Raw genomic sequence first — 24,225 nt, forward strand, 5'->3', positions numbered from 1 at the left:
AAATTTTGATGCCAAAAGTCTTAGAATTTCATGAAACGTCGAGATTTAGTGTCATCTCGAATTTTTTTTTTTTTTTTTGAAAATATCGACTTTCTGGGACTAAAAATATCAAAATTTCAAAAGTCCCAGAAAGTCGATTTTTTCAGAAAAAATTTTTTTTTAAGATTACACTAAATCTCGACGTTTCATGCAATTTTAAGAGTTTCGGCATCAAAAAAAAATTTTCGATTTCGGAAATTTCATGTACTTCCCCCTATGGAACTTTTTCAAGATCGAAAATCTTCAAACCTGAACCGCCGGGCAGCACCTCTTGCGCATGTCCGATTTAGCTCAAAATTTGCATGAAATCATTTTTTGAGGTGCTTAAACTTTTGAATAATAGCCCTTTACGAAATTAGAGGTGATCCCAAAATAAGAGCGGTAAAAATCAACGTGTTTTTTCGGTTACGTCACTTATACCATCATATCTCTGGAATTAAAAGTCACAGAAATTTGATCTTTGAACTCGATCAATGGCCCAATAGTAGCTTTCAAACGAGCTCAAATTTGTTAAAATCGGTTCAGCCATCTCTGAGAAAATTGAGCGCGTAAAAATACAACGCTTTTTGTCGGTTACGTCACTTATACAATCATATCTCCGGAACCAAATGTCACAGCCATTTGATCTTTGAATTTGATCAATGGCCCGACAGTAGCTTTCAAACGAGCATAAGTTTGTTAAAATCGGTTCAGCCATCTCTGAGAAAATTGAGCGCGTAAAAATACAACGCTTTTTGTCGGTTACGTCACTTATACAATCATATCTCCGGAACCAAAAGTCACAGCTATTTGATTTTTGAACTTGATCAATGGCCCGACAGTAGCTTTAAAACGAGCATAAGTTTGTTAAAATCGGTTCAGCCATCTCTGAGAAAGTTGAGCTCGTCTAAATATCTTCTAAAAGTGCACACACACACACACACACTCGCACGCACACACACTCGCACGCACACACACTCGCACGCACGCACGCACGCACGCACGCACACACACACACACACACACACACACACACACACACACACATTTTCCGTTCTCGTCGAACTGAGTCGAATGGTATATAACACTATGCGACTCCGATTCTTCGATCGAAAGTCGGTTTTTCCAGCAATTCTAATACCTTTATATAGAGAAAGGCAAAAAATTTCGCACATTTAGGATTTCCCAAATTTGAAAACTCCACACAACTTCACTTAGGGGCTGTCCATAATGGACATCATGTTTTTTTGGCAATTTTTCCCTCCCCCTCTTTGTCGAAAATTGTCACAGCAGCAAAGGGGGATCTGTCCCTCAATGTCCCATATCACAAATTCAAAATAAATAAAATTCATGTATAGCAAACCATACAAATATGAAGAAAATTCGGTTTATTACATGCTGTCATTAGATTTTAAAAAAATCTCCCTAAAACTACGAAACCATCGAAGTTATTTTTGAACAAAAATATTTGCTTGAAATTAGTGAAACATATCAATCGTCTGTTTTAATCCTCCTAGTGGTACACAGATATGAATAATTAGCTAATGAATGATTATGCCCTACAGGGTTAAGAAAATCAATATTAAAAAATTCATCAATTCGAGATCACTGCCGAAGAAGATCGCTTGTAATCTTTCCCAATAACGATCACTACTGATCTGTTCTTTTTAAGATAAGTTGATCGGTGATCTTTAAATCACATCGATCAAAATCGGTACTGATCTTCCGTCACACAAAATTGGTAGTGATTTTGAGCTAAAATGATCCTTGATTCATGGAAGATCAATCATTGGATGATTCGATCAGCTTTGATCTTGGTGGAGGAAAATCACATACGATCAAGACCAGACATGAGTGCCGATCGATCTACTTCTGAAATTGTTTATCCCCCACTGAGGGCTGTGAAAATTAGTGACAACAGCAATCCTACAGGAATTTATAACTAAGGATAACGCGTGACAATGAGACTTTCAAAATCATGGAAAATTGTCAGTTTTGTATCTTTGCAAAATTCTCCTTTAACAATCCGTATCACCAGAGTTGGAGAAAATACCGGCTTCGTTACGGCACGGTTAACGTAGTTTCAATATATATTCTCGTTTGATGCATCCCGTGTTCGTTTTCGCAACCGATAAAATGATTACTAGATTAAGAGAAATAAATGCTAGATGAAGGTTTCATGAAAATAACAAGTTTGGATCGTAATCACATTGATATTGTTAATTTGACAGCAATCATTACGCAATAGCAATACGAAATGCAAATTTAGTGATTAGTGCGACAAAAGACTTTGTTTTATTTCCAGCTGGTTGATATTGATGAGATTGTTCATGCATTATTTTGATTAAACACAATAAAACGCTTTTTAACATGAATTTAATTTATAGAAGTAACAGAAGAACAGTGTTTGAGCACACAGCAGGCGCTGCGTTTAAATGGCGCGTTTGAATTGCCGTAGCAAAACCTGCACTCTTGTTACTTCTGTGTATGATATTCAAGCTAAATAGTGTAAATTAATCATCTGCATGACATGCTCTATGATTGAACATAAATTTCAAATACATAAAAGTATGAAACTCCGATGCGACCGACCAAACAAACTCTTAGAAATTATTTCATTCTTTGTGTGGTTTATAATCCACCTCTGCTTACCACCTATCATTAGATTCCCGAAACTTAGAGAATCCATAATTCCCCATGATAACTCTTCTGTAGGCATCATATTAGGCAAATTTATTATTTTCGCTAATATACTCGTCCCTCACCCAAGACCTCCTGCACGCCCAAGTGCATTAGATCTATCTCTTTGCTCAACATCAATTCGACTAGATTGCACCTGGAAAATACTGCCTGATTTACACGGTAGCGATCATTTACCAATCATCATCTCAATTAGCAGTAGCAATTGCATTGCTACTTCCGCTAGTATCCCATATGATTTGACAAAAAATATCGACTGGATTAAATACCAAAGTAGTATCTCTAGTATTTTGAATTCAATGGAAGAGCTCCCTCCACTTGAAGAATATGACTTCCTCATTTGTTCGATTCTGGAGGCAGCAGAACAATCCCAAACTAAACGCTTTCCTGGGCCAACGACTAACAGAAGGCCTCCCAACCCCTGGTGGGACAAAGAGTGCTCAGAGGCTAAACTCGCAAAACAAAATGCTTGCAAGACGTTTCTAAAACGGGGAGGAGGAACTCCTCAGAATTTTGAAAAACTTATGGTTTTAGAAACCAAGTACAAGAGCATACTTCGAGCCAAAAAATGTAGCTATTGGAGACATTTTGTCGAAGGTTTGTCAAGAGATACCTCAATGAGCACTCTTTGGAACACGGCCAGACGAATGAGGAATCGTACCGTGGGCAATGAGAGTGATGAATACTCGAACCGATGGATATTTGACTTTGCTAGGAAAGTTTGCCCAGATTCTGTTCCTACGCAGAGCATTATACGGGAATCTCCTCCAAATAATGGTTTTATTAATAACCCATTTTCAATGATGGAATTTTCTATAGCACTCTTGTCTTGTAACAATAACGCTCCAGGGTTGGACAGAATTAAATTCAACTTGGTGAAGAATCTGCCCAACCTCGCAAAAAGACGTTTGTTGGAATTGTTCAACAAGTTTCTTGAGCAAAATATTGTTCCACCTGACTGGAGACAAGTGAAAGTTATCGCCATTCAAAAACCGGGGAAACCAGCTTCCAATCACAACTCATATAGACCCATTGCGATGTTGTCCTGCATCAGAAAATTGTTCGAAAAAATTATTCTACGACGTCTCGACACTTGGGTCGAGACGAACGGTTTGTTGTCAGATACTCAGTTTGGCTTCCGTAGAAATAAAGGGACGAATGATTGCCTTGCATTACTTTCGTCTGACATCCAAATTGCCTTCGCTCAAAAGCAACAAATGGCATCTGTATTTTTAGACATTAAAGGAGCATTTGATTCAGTTTCCATTGATGTTCTTTCAGACAAGCTTCACCAAAATGGACTCCCAGCGGTTATAAATAATTATTTGCACAACCTTTTGTCAGAGAAACACATGCATTTTTCACATGGCGATTTGGCAACACTCAGAAATAGTTACATGGGTCTCCCGCAAGGCTCATGCCTCAGTCCGCTCCTCTATAATTTTTACGTAAATGACATTGACAGCTGTCTAGTAACCCCATGTACACTAAGACAATTGGCAGATGATGGCGTGGTTTCAGTTACTGGACCCAAAGCTATTGATCTGCATAAACCATTGCAAGATACCTTAGATAACTTGTCCGATTGGGCTGTTCATCTTGGTATCGAATTCTCTGCGGAGAAAACAGAGTTAGTCGTCTTTTCAAGAAAACATGATCCCGCGCAGCTTCAGCTCCATATGATGGGAAGAATGATCCAACAGGTTTTAACTTTTAAATACCTCGGGGTGTGGTTCGATTCCAAATGCACGTGGGGAGGACACATTAGGTTTCTGATAACAAAATGCCAACAAAGAGTAAATTTTCTTCGAACAATAACAGGATCTTGGTGGGGTGCTCATCCGGAAGATCTAATAAAATTGTATCAGACAACGATACTTTCAGTGATGGAATATGGATGCGTTTGCTTTCGTTCCGCTGCAAACTCTCATATTATCAAACTGGAGCGAATTCAGTATCGTTGTTTGCGAATTGCTTTAGGGTGCATGCATTCGACACATACAATGAGTCTTGAAGTTCTGGCGGGAGTTCTTCCATTAAAAGATCGATTTTGGGAGCTTTCATCACGCCTGCTAATAAGATGTGAGGTGCTGAATCCCATGGTAATTAATAATTTCGAACGACTAGTCGAGCTTCGATCTCAAACAAAATTCATGACAGTATATTTTAACCATATGTCACAGGAAATCAACCCTTCAAGATATATTCCTATCCGTGTCAGCCTCCTAAATGTCCCTGACTCAACTTTATTTTTCGATACATCCATGCAGTGCGAAGTGCGTGGAATCCCGGATCATCTACGTTCGACGGAAATCCCAAAAATATTTTCAAGTAAGTTCAGGCATATTGACTCTGAGAAAATGTTTTACACGGACGGATCGCGAATTGAAGAAGCGACAGGGTTTGGTATGTTCAACAATAATGTTTCGGCCTCATTTAGGCTTCAAGAACCTGCATCTGTTTATATAGCAGAGCTAGCAGCAGTTCAATATAGTTTGAGTGTAATCGTCACATTAATTCCAAACCATTATTTCCTCTTCACAGATAGTCTGAGTGCAATTGAAGCCATTCGCTCAAACATGACTGGCAAGACTGAACCGTTTTTCCTGGGCAAAATAAAACAGTGCCTGAACGACATATTGAACAATAATTATCTAATCACTATAGTCTGGGTCCCGGCTCATTGCTCCATTCCTGGCAATGAAAGAGCCGATATTTTAGCCAAACGTGGTGCTATTGAGGGTGAAATTTATGAGAGACCAATTGCTTTCAACGAATTCTATAGCTCGTCTCGCCAAAGAACACTTGCCAGCTGGCAAGCTTCTTGGGATAAAGATGATCTGGGTCGGTGGATGCACTCAATTATTCCGAAAATATCGACAAAGGCATGGTTCAGGGGACTGGATGTGAGTAGAGATTTCATTCGTGTGATGTCTAGACTCATGTCCAATCACTACACGTTAGATGCACATCTCCTTCGAATTGGGCTCTCCGAGACTAATCATTGTGCTTGTGGCGAAGGTTATCGAGATATTGATCATGTCGTTTGGACATGCGTGGAGTATCGTGATGTCAGATCTCAACTAATAAATTCTTTGCGTACCCAAGGTAGACTATCCAATATCCCAGTTCGAGACATTCTTGCTTGTCGTGACCTTTCATACATGAAACTTATTTATCATTTCATAAAGAAAACTGGAGTTTCAATTTAATAAAGGCCTCTTTCAAGACTTAGTTCTGATCCCAGCTGCGTCCATGAGTTCAACCAATAGCTAAATTAGAATAAAAATAATGTAATGATACAAACAAACTCGAAACAGTTTATGAAATTATTAACAAAATATCTGAAAATAACAGCTTATTTTATAATTTATAGAAGTTAATCGTTTGGTTCAAATAATATTTCCGAGTAGATTTCATAATTAATGACGAGTTACCTAAGATGATATTTAAGTAATAAGAGAATATGTTTTAATAAATGCAAAACGTTGTGACTATGTTAGAATTAAATTAGGATAAGAATATTATGTAAAAGTGATGCTACGGCGAAGAAAAACTTATGTAAACTGCCTTAAGAAATAAACGTATTTATGAAAAAAAAAAAAAATACTCGTCCCTCCGTGCACTTTTGCTTATCACATCAGAAATGATTTCCTACATCAATCATTTCCGATCGTAGCGATCAGTAGTGATTTTTTATAATTTAGATTTTTACTGATTTCGACTTGACATGATCATGATCATACAAGATCAGATAAGTTGTGATTTTGTGATGATTTTTTCCTTGGCTAAGATCACTTGTGATGAAATTAGTAGTGATTTTTGTATGTACGAGATCAACATTGACACCAATGATTTTTGATTTTCGTTTTTTTTTTACAGCACTGGTAGCATAGCTTTTTATGCAAATCAGCTGTTTTTAAAAAAACGGCGGTTCTAACTTTGACAGAAAATGGAGAAAAACATCGATTAATGTTTCGACTTTGGTTTCAAATCGTATTTAGAAATTATTGTATATTCTCAGATGAATTTATGATTAGTTGATAAATTGTTAGTTTATCTTTAAAAGGCATGCAAATTTTACCACTTTCCGTCTATATCCACTAAATAAATCAACATAAAAAGAGTCTCGTCCTTTTTCGATCTGTTTACTTTTATGCTTCCTGTGTGAACGATAAAGATAAGCCCTTGTGCATTTTTCGTGAAATTGGCTGGTTTTTGCGACTAAGACAAATCCGCGGGTAATATTATCGTCTCATTTACTATTTCCAGTAGTAAATGGTTCGGAAACCATCAAAAAAGAAAGAAAACAAATAGTTTCGCCCTTCCTTAGTAACAATTGAAGTATCGCCCTGTTTGTTTGCATGAAACACGGAGGGCGAAACTTACGTAAACAAATGGAATGACAGTTTCACCCTTTATAGTTCTTTGTATTACTAAGATTGATATTTTTGTAGAACCCGATTTTTTAGGCAAAATTGTAGGATTTTGAAGCATTTATTGGTAGAAGAGAGAAACTCCATGACTGTCAAGACCAGACATGAGTGCCGATCGATCTACTTCTGAAATTGTTTATCCCCCACTGAGGGCTGTGAAAATTAGTGACAACAGCAATCCTACAGGAATTTATAACTAAGGATAACGCGTGACAATGAGACTTTCAAAATCATGGAAAATTGTCAGTTTTGTATCTTTGCAAAATTCTCCTTTAACAATCCGTATCACCAGAGTTGGAGAAAATACCGGCTTCGTTATGAGTGCCGATCGATCTACTTCTGAAATTGTTTATTCCCCACTGAGGGCTGTGAAAATTAGTGACAACAGCAATCCTACAGGAATTTATAACTAAGGATAACGCGTGACAATGAGACTTTCAAAATCATGGAAAATTGTCAGTTTTGTATCTTTGCAAAATTCTCCTTTAACAATCCGTATCACCAGAGTTGGAGAAAATACCGGCTTCGTTACGGCACGGTTAACGTAGTTTCAATATATATTCTCGTTTGATGCATCCCGTGTTCGTTTTCGCAACCGATAAAATGATTACTAGATTAAGAGAAATAAATGCTAGATGAAGGTTTCATGAAAATAACAAGTTTGGATCGTAATCACATTGATATTGTTAATTTGACAGCAATCATTACGCAATAGCAATACGAAATGCAAATTTAGTGATTAGTGCGACAAAAGACTTTGTTTTATTTCCAGCTGGTTGATATTGATGAGATTGTTCATGCATTATTTTGATTAAACACAATAAAACGCTTTTTAACATGAATTTAATTTATAGAAGTAACAGAAGAACAGTGTTTGAGCACACAGCAGGCGCTGCGTTTAAATGGCGCGTTTGAATTGCCGTAGCAAAACCTGCACTCTTGTTACTTCTGTGTATGATATTCAAGCTAAATAGTGTAAATTAATCATCTGCATGACATGCTCTATGATTGAACATAAATTTCAAATACATAAAAGTATGAAACTCCGATGCGACCGACCAAACAAACTCTTAGAAATTATTTCATTCTTTGTGTGGTTTATAATCCACCTCTGCTTACCACCTATCATTAGATTCCCGAAACTTAGAGAATCCATAATTCCCCATGATAACTCTTCTGTAGGCATCATATTAGGCAAATTTATTATTTTCGCTAATATACTCGTCCCTCCGTGCACTTTTGCTTATCACATCAGAAATGATTTCCTACATCAATCATTTCCGATCGTAGCGATCAGTAGTGATTTTTTATAATTTAGATTTTTACTGATTTCGACTTGACATGATCATGATCATACAAGATCAGATAAGTTGTGATTTTGTGATGATTTTTTCCTTGGCTAAGATCACTTGTGATGAAATTAGTAGTGATTTTTGTATGTACGAGATCAACATTGACACCAATGATTTTTGATTTTCGTTTTTTTTTTACAGCACTGGTAGCATAGCTTTTTATGCAAATCAGTTGTTTTTAAAAAAACGGCGGTTCTAACTTTGACAGAAAATGGAGAAAAACATCGATTAATGTTTCGACTTTGGTTTCAAATCGTATTTAGAAATTATTGTATATTCTCAGATGAATTCATGATTAGTTGATAAATTGTTAGTTTATCTTTAAAAGGCATGCAAATTTTACCACTTTCCGTCTATATCCACTAAATAAATCAACATAAAAAGAGTCTCGTCCTTTTTCGATCTGTTTACTTTTATGCTTCCTGTGTGAACGATAAAGATAAGCCCTTGTGCATTTTTCGTGAAATTGGCTGGTTTTTGCGACTAAGACAAATCCGCGGGTAATATTATCGTCTCATTTACTATTTCCAGTAGTAAATGGTTCGGAAACCATCAAAAAGAAAGAAAACAAATAGTTTCGCCCTTCCTTAGTAACAATTGAAGTATCGCCCTGTTTGTTTGCATGAAACACGGAGGGCGAAACTTACGTAAACAAATGGAATGACAGTGTCACCCTTTATAGTTCTTTGTATTACTAAGATTGATATTTTTGTAGAATCCGATTTTTTAGGCAAAATTGTAGGATTTTGAAGCATTTATTGGTAGAAGAGAGAAACTCGATTTGTTTACTTTTGTAAGATTCGTCATTCTTTGAAAAACAGCTGGAATGGGTTTCAAAACATTTTACGTTCACAATAAAATGGGTTTAAAAGGCTGTTACAGTAACAAATACACGTCATCCGATTTCTCTATGAATATTATTTAAATATATCGCGAAAATTTACTGAATTATCAATGATGAAGGAAAACCAAATTTTAAATATTCTCGAGAAAAAAAATAGAAAAAACAGTAAATTCTTCAAATTTCCAAACAAAATCTGAAATTTATCTTCATGGTTCTAAGTTCGTCACTTGAGCAGCGCAACAATCGAAGAAATGTTGACTGAATTCTTCAAGAGAGATGGTCGGTTTCCGGGTAATTGAACCTTGATGGAAGATATTATACATTGCACCAAGCACAGTACTGGTTCTGAAACCGCTGCTGAAAATTTTGTTACCAGATCATTAGTTTTTGGAATGTTTGCTAGTTTCAATAATGTGTCAATATTGCACCTATCGAGTCACTGAAATACAAGTCATTTAAACATTTATAAATTTAACAAAAGAATTAGTATAACTGTTTTTTTTTAATTTTCTTTACATTTCATCTTCGACTCATCAGTGCATAACAGTTGTTGAATTATTATGCCACCTGGCAGCTCAACACAGTGATGTCAGATCAATGTAAATCCCCGTAGATCGACGAATTCGGTAATTTTCTACGGAGCTACGGATCCGTAGAAAAAAATCAACCGAAATTATAATTTTTCAACGGAAATCTATAGAAATTTATACTTTTCTACGGAAATCTATAGAAATACGTTTTTTTTTCTTTTGTACGTGCTAAAGTTTCCGGGGCAATAGGTAATCTACTGAAATGACACTACAACTATCTGGCATCGCTGATTCAACATAAACCGCTAATCAGACGTAAAGCTTCTGCTATTTAGAGAACACTTATTAGTTTTGAGCCGAAGGTCAATGTCCCTATCGAAGTGCAGAACGAAAACGTAATTTTCGGCTTTTACTGCTCGGTTCAGGTTTGATTGTTACGGGGGCTTCTTGAGCATTTTGGGCATATAATCGTTTTTTTATAATGAACTGCTTAGTGTGACGAAATGTGAGGAAAATTAATTCAAAGATATATTATTTTATTTGTTAATTAAAATCAAATTTGTAAACTGCAATCAATTTAATCTTTTGGAACTCAAATTTAATGTAATATTATTTTTATATTAAAATTACTAATCACAATCACGTATTCTCAGTTGTACAACGCATACTAATTATGATTACTTTCAGATCCTAATCCACCGCGCGACATGACAATCGAAAAGGTAACAAGTAATTCAGTGTTGGTACGCTGGAAACCACCGGAGCGATCCGAGTTCACAGAATACTCCATTCGATATCGCACAGAAAGCGAAAAACAATGGATTAGATTACCTTCGGTGAAGGTAACGGAGGCAGACGTCACGGATATGACACCGGGAGAGAAATATACCATCCAGGTGAACACCGTAAGCTATGGGGTCGAATCACCGAATCCACAGCAGGTCAATCAAACCGTTCGCCCGAATCCCGTTTCCAACATCGCGCCACTGGTTGACTCGAACAATATCACCCTGGAGTGGCCTCGCCCAGAAGGTCGAGTAGAAACGTACATCATCCATTGGTGGCCCACCGAATTCCCCGAACAAATTTATAGCAATAACGTGTCAGAAACCAGTACTAGTAAGTCTTATATTGTACTAAAAAATCACGAAACATTCACAAACGTTTGTATCTAATTTTCAGTTTATCCGTACTCAGGAAGTGGTATAGGCGATGAAGATAAGCTGACTGATGAGCCACCAACTGTTCGAATCCTTATTGGAGACCTTATGTCTGGTGTCATGTACAATTTTAAGATCCAAACTGTCTCGTACGGATTGACCAGCGATGTTACGAAATTACAAACGCGCACAATGCCACTCATCCAATCCGAAGTTTTGATTGTCAACAATGTACAGATGCGTGATACCGTCACACTGAGTTACACACCTACACCTCAGCAATCATCCAAGTTCGATCTTTATCGATTCTCGTTAGGAGATGTAAACATTCCTGATAAGGAGAAGTTTGCAAACGACACTGATCGTAAGGTCACTTTTACTGGTCTTATCCCGGGACGTCTTTACAACATAACAGTGTGGACCGTAAGTGGTGGAGTAGCTAGCCAACCTATCCAACGACAAGATCGAATGTATCCAGATCCTATCACAGAACTGAGCGCTAGTAACATCACCGATGCAGATATAATCCTTAATTGGGACATTCCAAAGGGCGAATATAATGCATTCGAAATTCAATACCTCAAAAATGATTCCCACTACGTGCAGAATCTAACCGTGAACAATCACATCACAATCACCGATCTTAAGCCTCACCGTAACTACACTTTTACAGTAGTCGTTCGTTCGGGTACCGAATCCAACGTGCTGCGTAGCAGTCTTCCTGTTTCTGCGAATTTCCAGACCAAAGAGTCGGTCCCCGGACGAGTCGATAAGTTTGCACCCGTCGATATTCAGCCTAGTGAGATCACATTTGAATGGTCACTCCCACCAAACGAACAGAATGGTATTATAAGACAGTTTACCATAACTTATGGGCTCGATGGATCCCAACATACACAAGCTAAGGATTTCAAACCTGCCGAGCTACGGGGCACCATAAAGACTCTACTTCCGGGAAAAACGTACATCTTCCGTATCCAGGCCAAAACCGCAATCGGTTACGGCCCGGAGCAAATGTGGAAGCAAAAGATGCCGATTCTGGCTCCACCCAAGCCAGAAACGCAAGTTGTACCGACCGAAGTAGGCAGCAGTGCCACCACAATAGAGATTAGGTTCCGCAAGCATTATTTCAGCGACCAGAACGGTGTCGTGACCACCTACACCATCATCATTGCCGAAGACGACAGTAAGAATGCTTCCGGTCTGGAGATGCCCAGCTGGTACGATGTGCAGTCGTATAGCGTATGGCCTCCGTATCAGGTCATCGAACCGTACTACCCGTTCAAGAACAGTTCCGTTGAAGACTTCACGATCGGAACGGAAAACTGTGACACCCGTAAATCGGGATACTGCAATGGACCCCTCAAGTCTGGAACTACGTACAAAGTGAAAGTGAGAGCATTCACTGCACCGGATAAATTCACCGATACTGCGTACAGCTATCCTATTCGAACAGGTGAGTACTTGAATTACCAAATTTATACAATGTGCCATTTTAACTAAATCACGGTTATTCTATCTATGCTTCTTTCAAATTTGAAAAGGATTGTTATCAGTTGACGGTAAGAAACATTTAATTTCCTTACTGCAGTGATAATTGCTTTCGTTCGTATGTTGTTGTTTTTTTTTTAACAAGTGACGTATACATGTTTGTTTTATCGCTTGTTTAATTAATATTAATTTTTAAACTCATTTCGATGTTTTTTTCGGATATTATAAAAAAAACATTTATGTTGCTTTAGCTCTTCTAACTGAAAACATATGATTTGGAAATAGTCTACTTGATCGAGTTCAGGTTCCCTATGATATTCTATAGTAAGTATTTTTGAGTGGACGTCTCTTATTAACTAGCTCCATCGCTGCTTGTCGCTAGTCACTCAAGGCATTGATATTTCGTAAAGCTGCCTCCACTACATTTGACCGGGCTGTCATCCGACATCCTAATGACATGCTCAGCCTATCATAGCCTACTAGTGTTCACTGTTTAGTCACATCGTAATCAAGCAGTGACAGGAGATATGAAGATAATATGTGAGTGCAATATCAAGAGAATTTAGGTTATGACAGATCGGCTCTCAGACACTCAATATATGATGATTGATAGAGCCTGGTTGGCAGCAGTCCAGTGACATAAGCTTTCCAATCTTCGTCGTGCAAAGTTGCTAGTTGATAGTGACATTTAGCAGCTCTGCTATCAACAACCTCAATATCGTCGTTTATCAATATTCATGGCTTTTGCTCTTCTATATTTTGTCTAGTTTCGACTTTCAGTGCGGTGTATGTTTTCACCATCATCTCAAAGCTACGTGTCATAATATCATTGTCGTCCGCGAAATTCTAAAACTGTACGGACCTCCGGTAGATCGTATCATTTGAGGATTGACCTCACCCTTCGAATCACACCATCCAAAGCAATATTAAACAAAAGGAATGAGAGTTGTGCTGGCGTTCTACGTATAACTATCCATAGGATATCTATGGGATTTTCTTTGATATGGGACAATTATACTTGAAAATGGCAGTGTAGCCCTCTTCGAGACTCTAAGTGATTCGACAGTATAACAGATGCTCAGATTTACCCCATCACTCTATTCATCGTTGCATTGACCAATCGCGTCAGTTACTTCGGAAAACCATGTCTACCAAAGCTGATCAATTGTGTCGTATGCTGGTTTGTAGTTGGTTTTTAGACCCTGGTTTTAACCATTGTCTTTCGTCGAAGGAGTAAGGTTTTCTACTGGGTCTTTTCGGTGTTCGTTTCTTTGAAGGAATGGTCCCAGGTTTGCGGTTCAATGCATAGGATGCTGGTCTTACAAGCCAGTTGTCGTGTGTTTGAACCCCAACCTGGAAGGATTCTTAGTGTCAGTAGGATCTATAGTACTGATTCAGTAGGATCCATAGTGCAATGATTCTGTACACTAAGAATCGGCTGCGAGGTCTGTTGAAACAGAAAAGCCAAATTCCACAAAAGGATTGTAATGCCAAGACTTTGGCTTTTTTTCTTTGAAGGATGAGGCTTTAAACTCGCTAGTCGCATCTTCGTCCATTGATTCTTTTGATGATGATGACGAAGGTCCCACCTCATACTAATTAATATTTTAGCACATATCTTAACCAGTAAACAAAAAAAAACGATCTGATTAATCTAGCAGATATAGATTCTTCTTCAAAAGAACTAATGACCACAAAATAATATTCGAATATTTCGGATTTACTATCTAGGGTTAATCAAGAAAATTTCCAACCCGGGAAAATCCTTGATCCGATGATCACATCCGGAATCCCCGATATCTTTACCAGTATCAGACAGTAATCTTCGTAGCTGATACTGCTTTCGTTTTTGTATGGGTTGTTGTTAAAAATATCGCAATCAGTTGGATTGTTGGTGTTGTTGTTGTTAGCTGTAGACAGGCACGTACCCAGAGGGGGCCCTGGCCCCTCTCGAAATCGCACACCTTTAGATTGTAAAAGCATACTATTTACTCATTTATTTTTGTACACATTAAACAACTTAAAAATCATGTTGGCCTTTTTTGGGAAGCGAAAAAGCGAAGAAAACCAAACAAAAGTTATGATACGAGATTATGGGTCTAGTGCTACTTTGGATTGCACCGTGGAATTGTGGTTTCGAGAGTTTCGTGATGATTGAATCCGCAGCGGTAAGGGCTACGATGCGCTTACAAGGGTCAGTGTCAACATTACATGAAATGGTTCTGGATGACCGGGAAGGAAAGGTGCGCAGGCTGAGCGTACTTACTATAGTTTAAGTAAGATTTTACATATGAATAAGATTTTCACTGGGTGCCGCGGATGCATACTCAGAACTAAAAAGACGAACGCGAGCGAACTTCGGAAGCATGTTTGGCTAGGCTGATGCAGATTCGGTTAGACTTTTGGTGTAGGTTGGTAATTGTTGACGAAACCTGGACCTCAATCGTTGTTAGTCAGTTTTCTTGGATTGTCATGGCAAACTTTTCATGAACTACCTTGAAAATCGGAAATCTAATTATAATATTAATGTGCATTATTGGAGCGATTAAATACCAAATATCGCTAACATGGCAACATAAGACAAACGCTACCATCTACGATTTATGGTTCCAATTACTTCCCTATCCACCTTATTCACCCAATTTGGCATCCTCGAACTATCACGATCAGCGCTTATTTGTTCCAAAATATTAAGAACTCGATTTGAGTCTTATTTGGAAGGTTTCGATCGCTACTTCCGGAACCTGAAATCGGGAACCGCCGAAGTGAGTTTGTATGGCTATCAACTAATATGTCTTATAAATTGAAGTTATGAGTTCAGTAGACTTTCTGTTCCTCACGAGTCCAAACAAGGGAGCCACCTTGGCCCACTCGTTTTCATACTATTCACGAATGATCCTTGCAGTGAATTCTAAAAATATATCGCATCATGCTCATATCAACCAACATACTCTGTAAAATATATGAATAATTCTTCAGCGGATCTTCACTTTTGGTTCATTCAAAATGTCGCATCTCTACTAATATATAATAATTTACTTGCGGTGTTAATTATTTTCTAGGCGAATTCGGAGGATCTTTTCATTTCATTAAAATTACTTTTGAATCTGCATTTACGCTTCTAAGAAACAAGAGTACTGAATGCGAACCAAGAAATAGATACATAAAAGATCAGGTCCCCTCCCGAAACGAAATCCTGGGTACGGGCCTGGCTGTAGCGGCAGTATTTTAGTGTTATATTTTGCTGTTGTGAATTCACGATACAGAAGCGTGTATGTTTCCTGAAGAAGTAGAAAAGTCTTTGGTATCCTTAGGATAGAACGAACCTTTCATCAATTACAGCGTTAGCATAATACCCTCCTAAATATTAGAAATCATGCTTTGTGGCGCTCTGGCGCGTATCTCTCCGTCATGTTTGAACAGCTCGCTTGGCGAATGATTGTCTCTGACATTATCAATCCGCTTTTTTCTTCAGAGACTTTCTCTTTAACATTTTATCTTCGAAGCATTTCTAGTCCGTTCGATCCACATAGCTTTAATCTTCAGTCCGATGTAGGTTTCCATCATCATTTCAAAGTTACGGGTCACAAAATTAAAGTCATCAGTGAAGCCGAAATGTTGTACGGACTTTTAAAGAATCGTACTGCTTATATCGATATCCACTGTTCTGATTGAATACGATGTATTCGACGAATTTCGCGCCAAATCGTATTCGATGTCTGCAGCACCCAGTCAGATTTTAATTGTACTTTCTGGACATGTAGACTTTGTCACAAAATCCACCTCTTCTGCCCTCGGCATCTTAGAGCTTAAGCAGTGTGCCTAAAAATTGTATTATTAAATAATAAAAGGCCACTTTTCATATTATGTTTTTCCAAAACTGATCTAGACTGTCTTCTGGAAAGGGCCAAGCTTTTCTAACAAAAAATATGTCAAATTTTGGAGTAAAAATCCTAAAACGTACCAAATCGAGTCCTATACTAAGAAAACTAACTTCAAAGTCCTTCTACAAAAAAAACACTATTTCTGATTTTAATGAAATTTGGTCCCAAGATAGGTAATTATGCTCCTTGCCAACCGTCCTGGGTTGGCGGTTCAATGCATAGGGCGCTGGTCTTACAAACCAGTTGTCGTATGTTCGAGCCCCGACCTGGAAGGATTCGTAGTGTCAGTAGAATCGTACCACTAGCCATGCACTGGTTCTGTACGATCTGAATCGGCTGCGAAGTCTTTTGAAACAGAAGGTTAAGTTCTACTACAGGAATGTAATACCAAGGCTTTGCTTTGCCAACCGTTTAAACATAGTAAGATGCCATATTTTTCACTTGATTTGATAGTAAGATGGGTACTTTGAAAGAAAAAAAAATTTATCCGAAAACTTTTTCTTGTCGAAAGTGATTTTTTTCCTGTATCTTTCAAACGAAAACTAAACTTAATTCAAAGTTGTAACCATCCCTAAATCGAATGTAACTAAATTTGTTATGAAATTTTCCATATTGTTACATCGTTAGTTGCACAAAATCGGCAAAAAGTATCTAACAGGACGAATAAAAGTTTTAGTTAGAAAATTGTTTTTCCCCAAAGGTCTCACAATATATGGGCAATTGGTGGGGAACAGAATTTTAATGTAGGACTCGATTTGTAGTTTTTTTTTCAAAATAATAATCAAAATCAAAATAATAATTAAAATACAACGTTTGAGTTTTTTCAGTATTTTTATTCGAAAGTTTGACTGATTATGAAAAAACTTTGCATTAGTACAATATTTTGTAAGCTTTTTTGTGACAATGTTTTTCATTAAAATCTTAATGATAGCATAAATCAAATAAACATAGATTTCCGACTGTACGGTGACACTAACAGCACCTCTAGTGAGAAACGGGTGTACTTTTTTCCATTAGCTCCTGTGGTTTTGTTAAATGCGCAGGCAACTTTATGCATGCATTTTAGGAGCATTTACGCACCCATTCTCCACCAGACGGTGCTTTTGCTGTCACGGGTTGCTCAACTACATTTGTATTACACTGGGAAATTTATGTTTATTTGATTTATGATGATAGTCACTGTCCTGAACAAGCTTCTGTATTGTACCAAATGTCAAACAATCCAGCACGTCAATACCGGTTTCAACATGATTTCGTCGTGTTGGCGTCAAGCATTTATTATGAGGTATATACAGTTATGAAAGACTCTTGCATTGGGGTTGCCGAATTCTGATTCCTAAGAACAAATCCTTATATTGGCTTCACTGAACTCTTCTGTGGAAGGTTAACATTGTTGACATCAACTTTTTTGATATGAATTGCTCAACGTTATCATCATTGGGTTTAATATACTTTCTTGAAGTCGCTCAACAACTATCAAAAGTACGACAAGAAATACATAATAAAAACATTCAACAGTAACCTAGTAACCGTTTTCGCAGTCATATTTTTCCGATCAATTTTGTCAACTGTTTTAACTGAAACTGTTGTGTATTTACATAATATTTCAAAAACATTGCTTATGAAAAATCTAGAAAGGAATCCAAGGTATATAACATATTACCATCTTCCGTTTTCAGCACAAGACAACACATCACTGATCGTTTCGATAACGATCCCATTATTCATCATTTTGCTGCTTGTCGGAACGTTACTATTCTTACGTCGACGGCGGCATACGGGTCGCAAGAAGGCAACCGAACAGCGCGCAAACGACAATATGTCTCTACCAGATAGCACAATGGAAACAAGCCGTCCAGTACTAGTAACAAACTTCAGCGAACATTATCGGTTAATGTCGGCCGATTCAGATTTTAGGTAGGAATCGATTTTTGTGTATAAAACGGTAAGCTTTTCTAAACTTGAGGTACTTGTTTACAGGTTTAGTGAAGAATTTGAGGAACTGAAACATGTGGGCCGCGATCAACCATGCACATTTGCCGACCTGCCGTGCAATAGACCTAAGAACCGTTTCACCAACATTTTACCATATGACCACTCTAGATTTAAATTACAACCTGTAGATGATGAGGAAGGGTCGGACTACATCAATGCTAACTATGTTCCGGTAAAACATAATCATAAACAAATATCCATGCTCGTTGTATTCACTGCCAATACTTTTCCAGGGTCATAATTCACCGCGAGAATTCATTGTCACGCAAGGTCCTCTTCATTCAACGCGGGATGACTTTTGGCGGATGTGCTGGGAGAGTAACTCGCGAGCGATAGTCATGCTAACTCGTACCTTCGAGAAAGGTCGCGAAAAATGTGATCACTATTGGCCACATGATACAGTGCCAGTATACTACGGTGATATTAAAGTTACGTTGCTGAATGATAGTCACTATCCTGACTGGGTCATAACCGAGTTTATGATGACGAGGGTAAGTGTTGCCTGGCCTATATTACCGGACTCTGTTTGAAAGTGATACTCTTTCAGGGTGACACACAGCGCATTATTCGCCATTTCCATTTTACCACGTGGCCCGATTTCGGTGTGCCAAATCCTCCTCAAACACTTGCGCGGTTCGTGCGAGCCTTCCGTGAACGTGTGGGGCCTGACCAGAGACCGATTGTGGTGCACTGCAGTGCCGGTGTTGGCCGGTCTGGCACGTTTATTACTCTCGATAGAATACTACAACAAATACAGGTATCGGACTTCGTCGATATCTTCGGCATTGTCTGGGCAATGCGAAAAGGTAAATATACCGAAGGGTTTACTAGTTCTTTGGATAAGTAGTAATGAATCATTAAATTTTAGAACGTGTCTGGATGGTTCAAACTGAACAGCAATACATATGTATTCATCAATGTTTGTTGGTGGTTTTAGAGGGTAAGGAAGGTACCGAACGAGAGATACATGACAACCAGGGCTACGAAGGTAAGTGTTTACGTTACGGACTGTTAAGGTTTGTTCTTATTGCTATGGTGGCTTTCGTATGACTAGAATCTTTCAAACGGCTATCAATAACACCGGCAATCGATAATTAATTGTCCTGTTTTTTTTTCTAGACTAACGTGAATTGGTTTAGTGGTCTTTCATTTTTTTACATTTATTAACTAACCTTAATATTAATTTTTAAGTTGCCAATTATTAAATAGGCTGAAAATGCAAAAAAAAAATTAATTGTTCAAGAATTATCTTTAATAACATGCAACATCATACTGGATACAACCATCTTTCTTACCCGAAACATTGGAGTCAAACAAGCTCTCCAACGGGATTGTACCTGTTCAAATAGTTTTCTGTTTCAATAATATTAAAATGAATTTTCTGAATATTTTGCTTTCTTCATTTTTATCAATACTTAAAAAACTGCGGTCAAAAAATAGAAACCTGATATCGTAATAATCTCTTCAGAATTAACGATACCAATGATATAATGAAAGACCGTCTACTCGTCGGCAATTATAAATGTTTGGCGATAAAAATACGAAAAGACAGCAAAATAAAGACAAGGATTTAATAAAATATTATCCAGTTAAAAAGAGTAATTGAAATGTTCGTCCCTTGAAATCGAGCGGAGAAAAATTTGGTTCACAAAATTCATTTTGCCATTGTAAACAACAGATTTCTTAAAACAAATGAAACATTGAAATGCAACACGATTTTACAAGCTTATTGTAATGGACGATGGATAAGTCGTTTTTTTTCAACGTCAAACATTGAATTTTATCATTTTTCAATACTTAAGTTATCGAAAGTTAGGAAATCTAACAAAAAACATTCATGAAAACCTGTTCATGTGTTTTTTTTTTCATAACCGATGATCTAAATACTGAGCATACCTTATGACATCACCGACAAAGTAATTCCCGTCCCCTAGTCAATAATCAACTCTCTTCTGGTAAATATTCTGTTTTTTTTTTCAAACAGTCGAACTAGAATTCCAAAATCCCTTCCTAATCTACCTAGTAGTGTGATAATGTTTCTCTATTGCCATTTAAAAAGTCTCAATGAAACATTTGTTAGATTCTGTTCTCCCCCATTAGTATTGTAGGCTTATTAAGGCCTTGAACCATCTCGCGAATTATTTTAACTTTTATTTAAAATTTGACAATCGAGCAGTTATTTCCTATCAAGTATTAAAATTTAACTAAAACTGTGGCCCATTTCAAAGTTTGATGAATGGAAAGTTATTTGAATTTGTTTTGCACTGAAAATAAAATGATATCAAATGGTTTATCAATTGCAACACAGCTAACGCAAAAAATAACTTCGAGATAAACTTACTTCGTTTGAAAATGTATTGAAACTCTTTAGAGGATCATTTTCTTTGACTGAAAGTATAAAGAGAAATAACAAACAAGAAATTTTCACTAAAGGTCATACATTAGAATTTTTCTTCAAGATTTTTTTCAGTGTCGGAAAATAACCATCAATCTGTCAAAAATAACCATGCTTTCGATCAGGGTTATTTTTGACAACATCCAAATAACCGCTCGAGTGTCAAATTTTAACTAAAAGTTAAACTGATTCGCGAGACGATCCACAGCCTAAATAACCAAACACACTGAAGTCTCTTTTTACGAGGGGAATACGTGCCGCGTGGAAAAACTGCCCAAAAACACCGCGTAACTTCAGAAATCCGCGTGAAATGCCGCGTAAAAAACCACATTAAAACCGCGTAGAACACCTTAGTATAGTAGCTTTCATATGAGTTCAAGTCTGTCAAAATTTATTCTTTCATCTTCAAGAGATTCTGTTGCATTAAAAAAAACTGGGATTTTACGATTACGTCACTACACAATTACAATTCTTGAACCGGAAATGTTCGCCATAACAATTCTAAATTTGATTGACATCATTAACTTTTAAATAAGTGCGGTTAGTCGGTTAGTCATCTCTGAGAGAATTGAGCGGTCAAAAAACAACGCGTTTTATCGCTTACGTCACTTATACCATTAAATCTCCGGAGCCCGAATTTGATTTGATTTGATTTTCGAACTTGATTAATGGTCCAAAAGTGGCATTCAAATGGTAAAGCGGTAAAAATCACTGTATTGAAATGAAAAAACCCATTGAATTGAAGTGCTGTTTACATATGAATCGATCGTACAAATTTTTATCAGTGTAGGGATAATTTTGACAAGAAAGAAAATGACTACTGTATGGAGAAATTTTAAATAACCGAAAGTTTAAATACAATTCGCCGAACCGTCCACAGCCTAATAGCGCGTTTAGCAGTGTTCTAGTTTAAAATGCATAATTCTTGACCGTTTCTAAAGAATAAATCTGGACTCGTATTTCAAATAGGGGATACCGGGGTGAAAAATTGACCATCTTTGGTCTCTCTGGTATTTTCTGTTATATACTGTTCGAAAGCTACAACCTTCAGTTGCAAAACGCATTTTATTTGAGGTACATGTGACTTATACAGGCGCAATCTGACTCGTAGTTTACCAACCTCGAAATCGAAAAATGGTTGGAACGAAAAAGGCCAGTCGCTTTTTTGACGCATGAAACAATCAAGCATAACCGTGTATTGTGTTAAAATCTTTCAAAGGTGCACACACGTACATGCACCAATGTATCCCGAATCACACTGAGTCGAATGGTATTCAACACTACGGCTCCGTTCGAAAGTCGGGGTTTCCAGTAATTCTATTACCTTTCTATAGAGAAAGGCAAAAAGCAATAATTATTCCTATTAGTTCTGTATTCAAGTGTCATAGAGATATTTGCTTGGAGTACTGATCTTCATTTGAAAACAATACGAATAATGATTTTTTCTTGTAAAATTCGGTTGAAATCCATAGGTCGTTTGAAGCATTACATAACTCACGGAAAGACTAAAATCAGCTATTCAACAAAAAAATTATTGTTTTCTTAAATTCAGTTAGTTATCATTTAGTACAACTGAAAATATATATAACGACCGATTTGTTTATGTTATTCTCAATTCCCTGAAACATTCGAAATTTTTGGTTGAATTTGCAATGTTTTGACGTAGGACTACGTAGGATCTCTATATAGAGATGCAAATTCATAATACCGCAAATAAAACAGTACAAACAATGATCAGGTTTTAAACACCTACTGCTATGTCAATTTTGATCAGATTTTCGATCGCTGGAAAATATCCCTACGCATCGATACAAGCAGATAGTAAAATCACAGAAAACAGATATACAGACTCACATATGAACTGTGTGTAAAATTTGCTCAATTAGCGTGGCGAACACTGTAAGATGTCACCACGATCGACACGAGGTGCCACCACGATTTGGGTGCCGCTTTTAGATGAGACACAATTTTGGGTGCAACATTCACTTCACGTTAAGATTTTGTTCTGCTGTTGGTCAAAATGACAAGTTTGTTTTTGTTTCATTCCGATTGAATTCTCGTGTGATTTATACGACATAGGAAAAAGTTGTCTTCAACACTTAGGAAAATCATGTGATAAGTGTTTAAAACTTTGTAATTGGAATATTTCTATAACAGGCAGGAGGGTTTTGTTATCATTCCGGAACGTAATATAACGTTTTGAAAGATCGCGGTGAATAGTCGAGTAGGTGGCAGTAGTGTTTCCAACGTATAGCAAATTTGAAATTTAAACAGGATTTTGAAAAATTTAGATACAGACTCGTACTGTTATCTGTGGTAAAATAATATGGGTTATACGATTAGTAACCGAAGATTCAATTATTAATAATGTCTAATTCGTGGTTGTTGTACACATTTGTTTTATGCTTACTATTTATGTTGAAACTGCTTTTCACTAATAGTTGTATGCATCTATATATCTCACTCAATGAGTATATCGGGATGAAAAATTGGCGCGTCCCCAAAAAAATTTGTTGTTGGGAGTTTTCAGAATATGTTGATCAATTTCCATACGTATGCAATATGTATATATCTTGCGAGAATTTTTGGTTGTAAAGTCGTTTTTAGACGAGTATTCAATATAATATATTGATAAAAATAAATTAAATATTACTCACTGAACATTTTAGGGAGGTGTTCGTATTTCTTCTATAAACGACTGAATACCGCTTCGTGTTCACCAACACTCAAAACATCCATTTTCAAATTTGTTTATTTTATTTATGGGTGCTGTTGACAGTTAATTTGCATTAATTGTCCTATTTACTGAAGTTCGGTCATTAAAAGTTAATTTAATATTTCTTAAATTGAAGAAAAAATTAGCGTAGCGTAGGTATACAGTTTTAAGTCTGAAATAAAAAATGGTTAAAATTATCAAACTGGTACGCCTTACTGGCAACGTTGCCATATTCAAATATTTTGTAAATGCACAGAATTTCAAAACCATTTTTACTGAGCTTTTTGCATTTTCCGAAGAGCTGACAGATGTTTGAAATTCAGATTTTGAAAGATTTTTACAAACTTCAAGCAACACAGATGATAGAGATTTTTCACTTCTATTGATCCATGAAACAGTATGCCGATATTCACAAGGCGGTTAGACGTTCAAATCAAAGTTAGTTGACTTATTTGGCATGGTGAACTGTATGATAACAAGAAAAAATACTTTTACTTTTTGTTGAAGTGAGAAGTTATATTATCGAAAGATTTGAAACGTTCGCGCAAGTTTTATTTCTCAGTGTTTGAAAATAATTCTGAGTACACTAAAAATAATTTTGCACACTAGTATCATGTGCAAATCATTTGAACTTCCACTACTCGTAGAACACATGAAATTCATGAAAACATACACTCAACTCATAAAATGAGTGTAAAACCTGT

General features: G+C 36.9%; 1 protein-coding gene across 6 annotated transcripts in view; it reads left to right on the plus strand.

Annotated features, from left to right (window-relative positions):
* The window catches only part of LOC131432613 (tyrosine-protein phosphatase 10D), a 94,328-nt gene that overhangs the window by 66,747 nt on the left and 3,356 nt on the right, over window positions 1-24,225 (plus strand). For 3 of the 6 annotated variants that reach the window (XM_058598978.1, XM_058598981.1, XM_058598980.1), the window contains 8 exons: window positions 10,568-10,999; window positions 11,063-12,496; window positions 12,585-12,602; window positions 18,095-18,332; window positions 18,396-18,582; window positions 18,644-18,901; window positions 18,958-19,216; window positions 19,279-19,398. In XM_058598978.1, coding sequence (XP_058454961.1) covers window positions 10,568-10,999; window positions 11,063-12,496; window positions 12,585-12,602; window positions 18,095-18,332; window positions 18,396-18,582; window positions 18,644-18,901; window positions 18,958-19,216; window positions 19,279-19,398 — 2,946 coding nt within the window. The remainder of the gene's footprint in view (window positions 1-10,567; window positions 11,000-11,062; window positions 12,497-12,584; window positions 12,603-18,094; window positions 18,333-18,395; window positions 18,583-18,643; window positions 18,902-18,957; window positions 19,217-19,278; window positions 19,399-24,225) is intronic. The other 3 variants (XM_058598979.1, XM_058598982.1, XM_058598983.1) reach the window with 1 other exon arrangement.

This window comes from Malaya genurostris, chromosome 2 (genome assembly GCF_030247185.1).
Source record: "Malaya genurostris strain Urasoe2022 chromosome 2, Malgen_1.1, whole genome shotgun sequence".
Taxonomy (NCBI): Eukaryota; Metazoa; Arthropoda; class Insecta; order Diptera; family Culicidae; genus Malaya; species Malaya genurostris.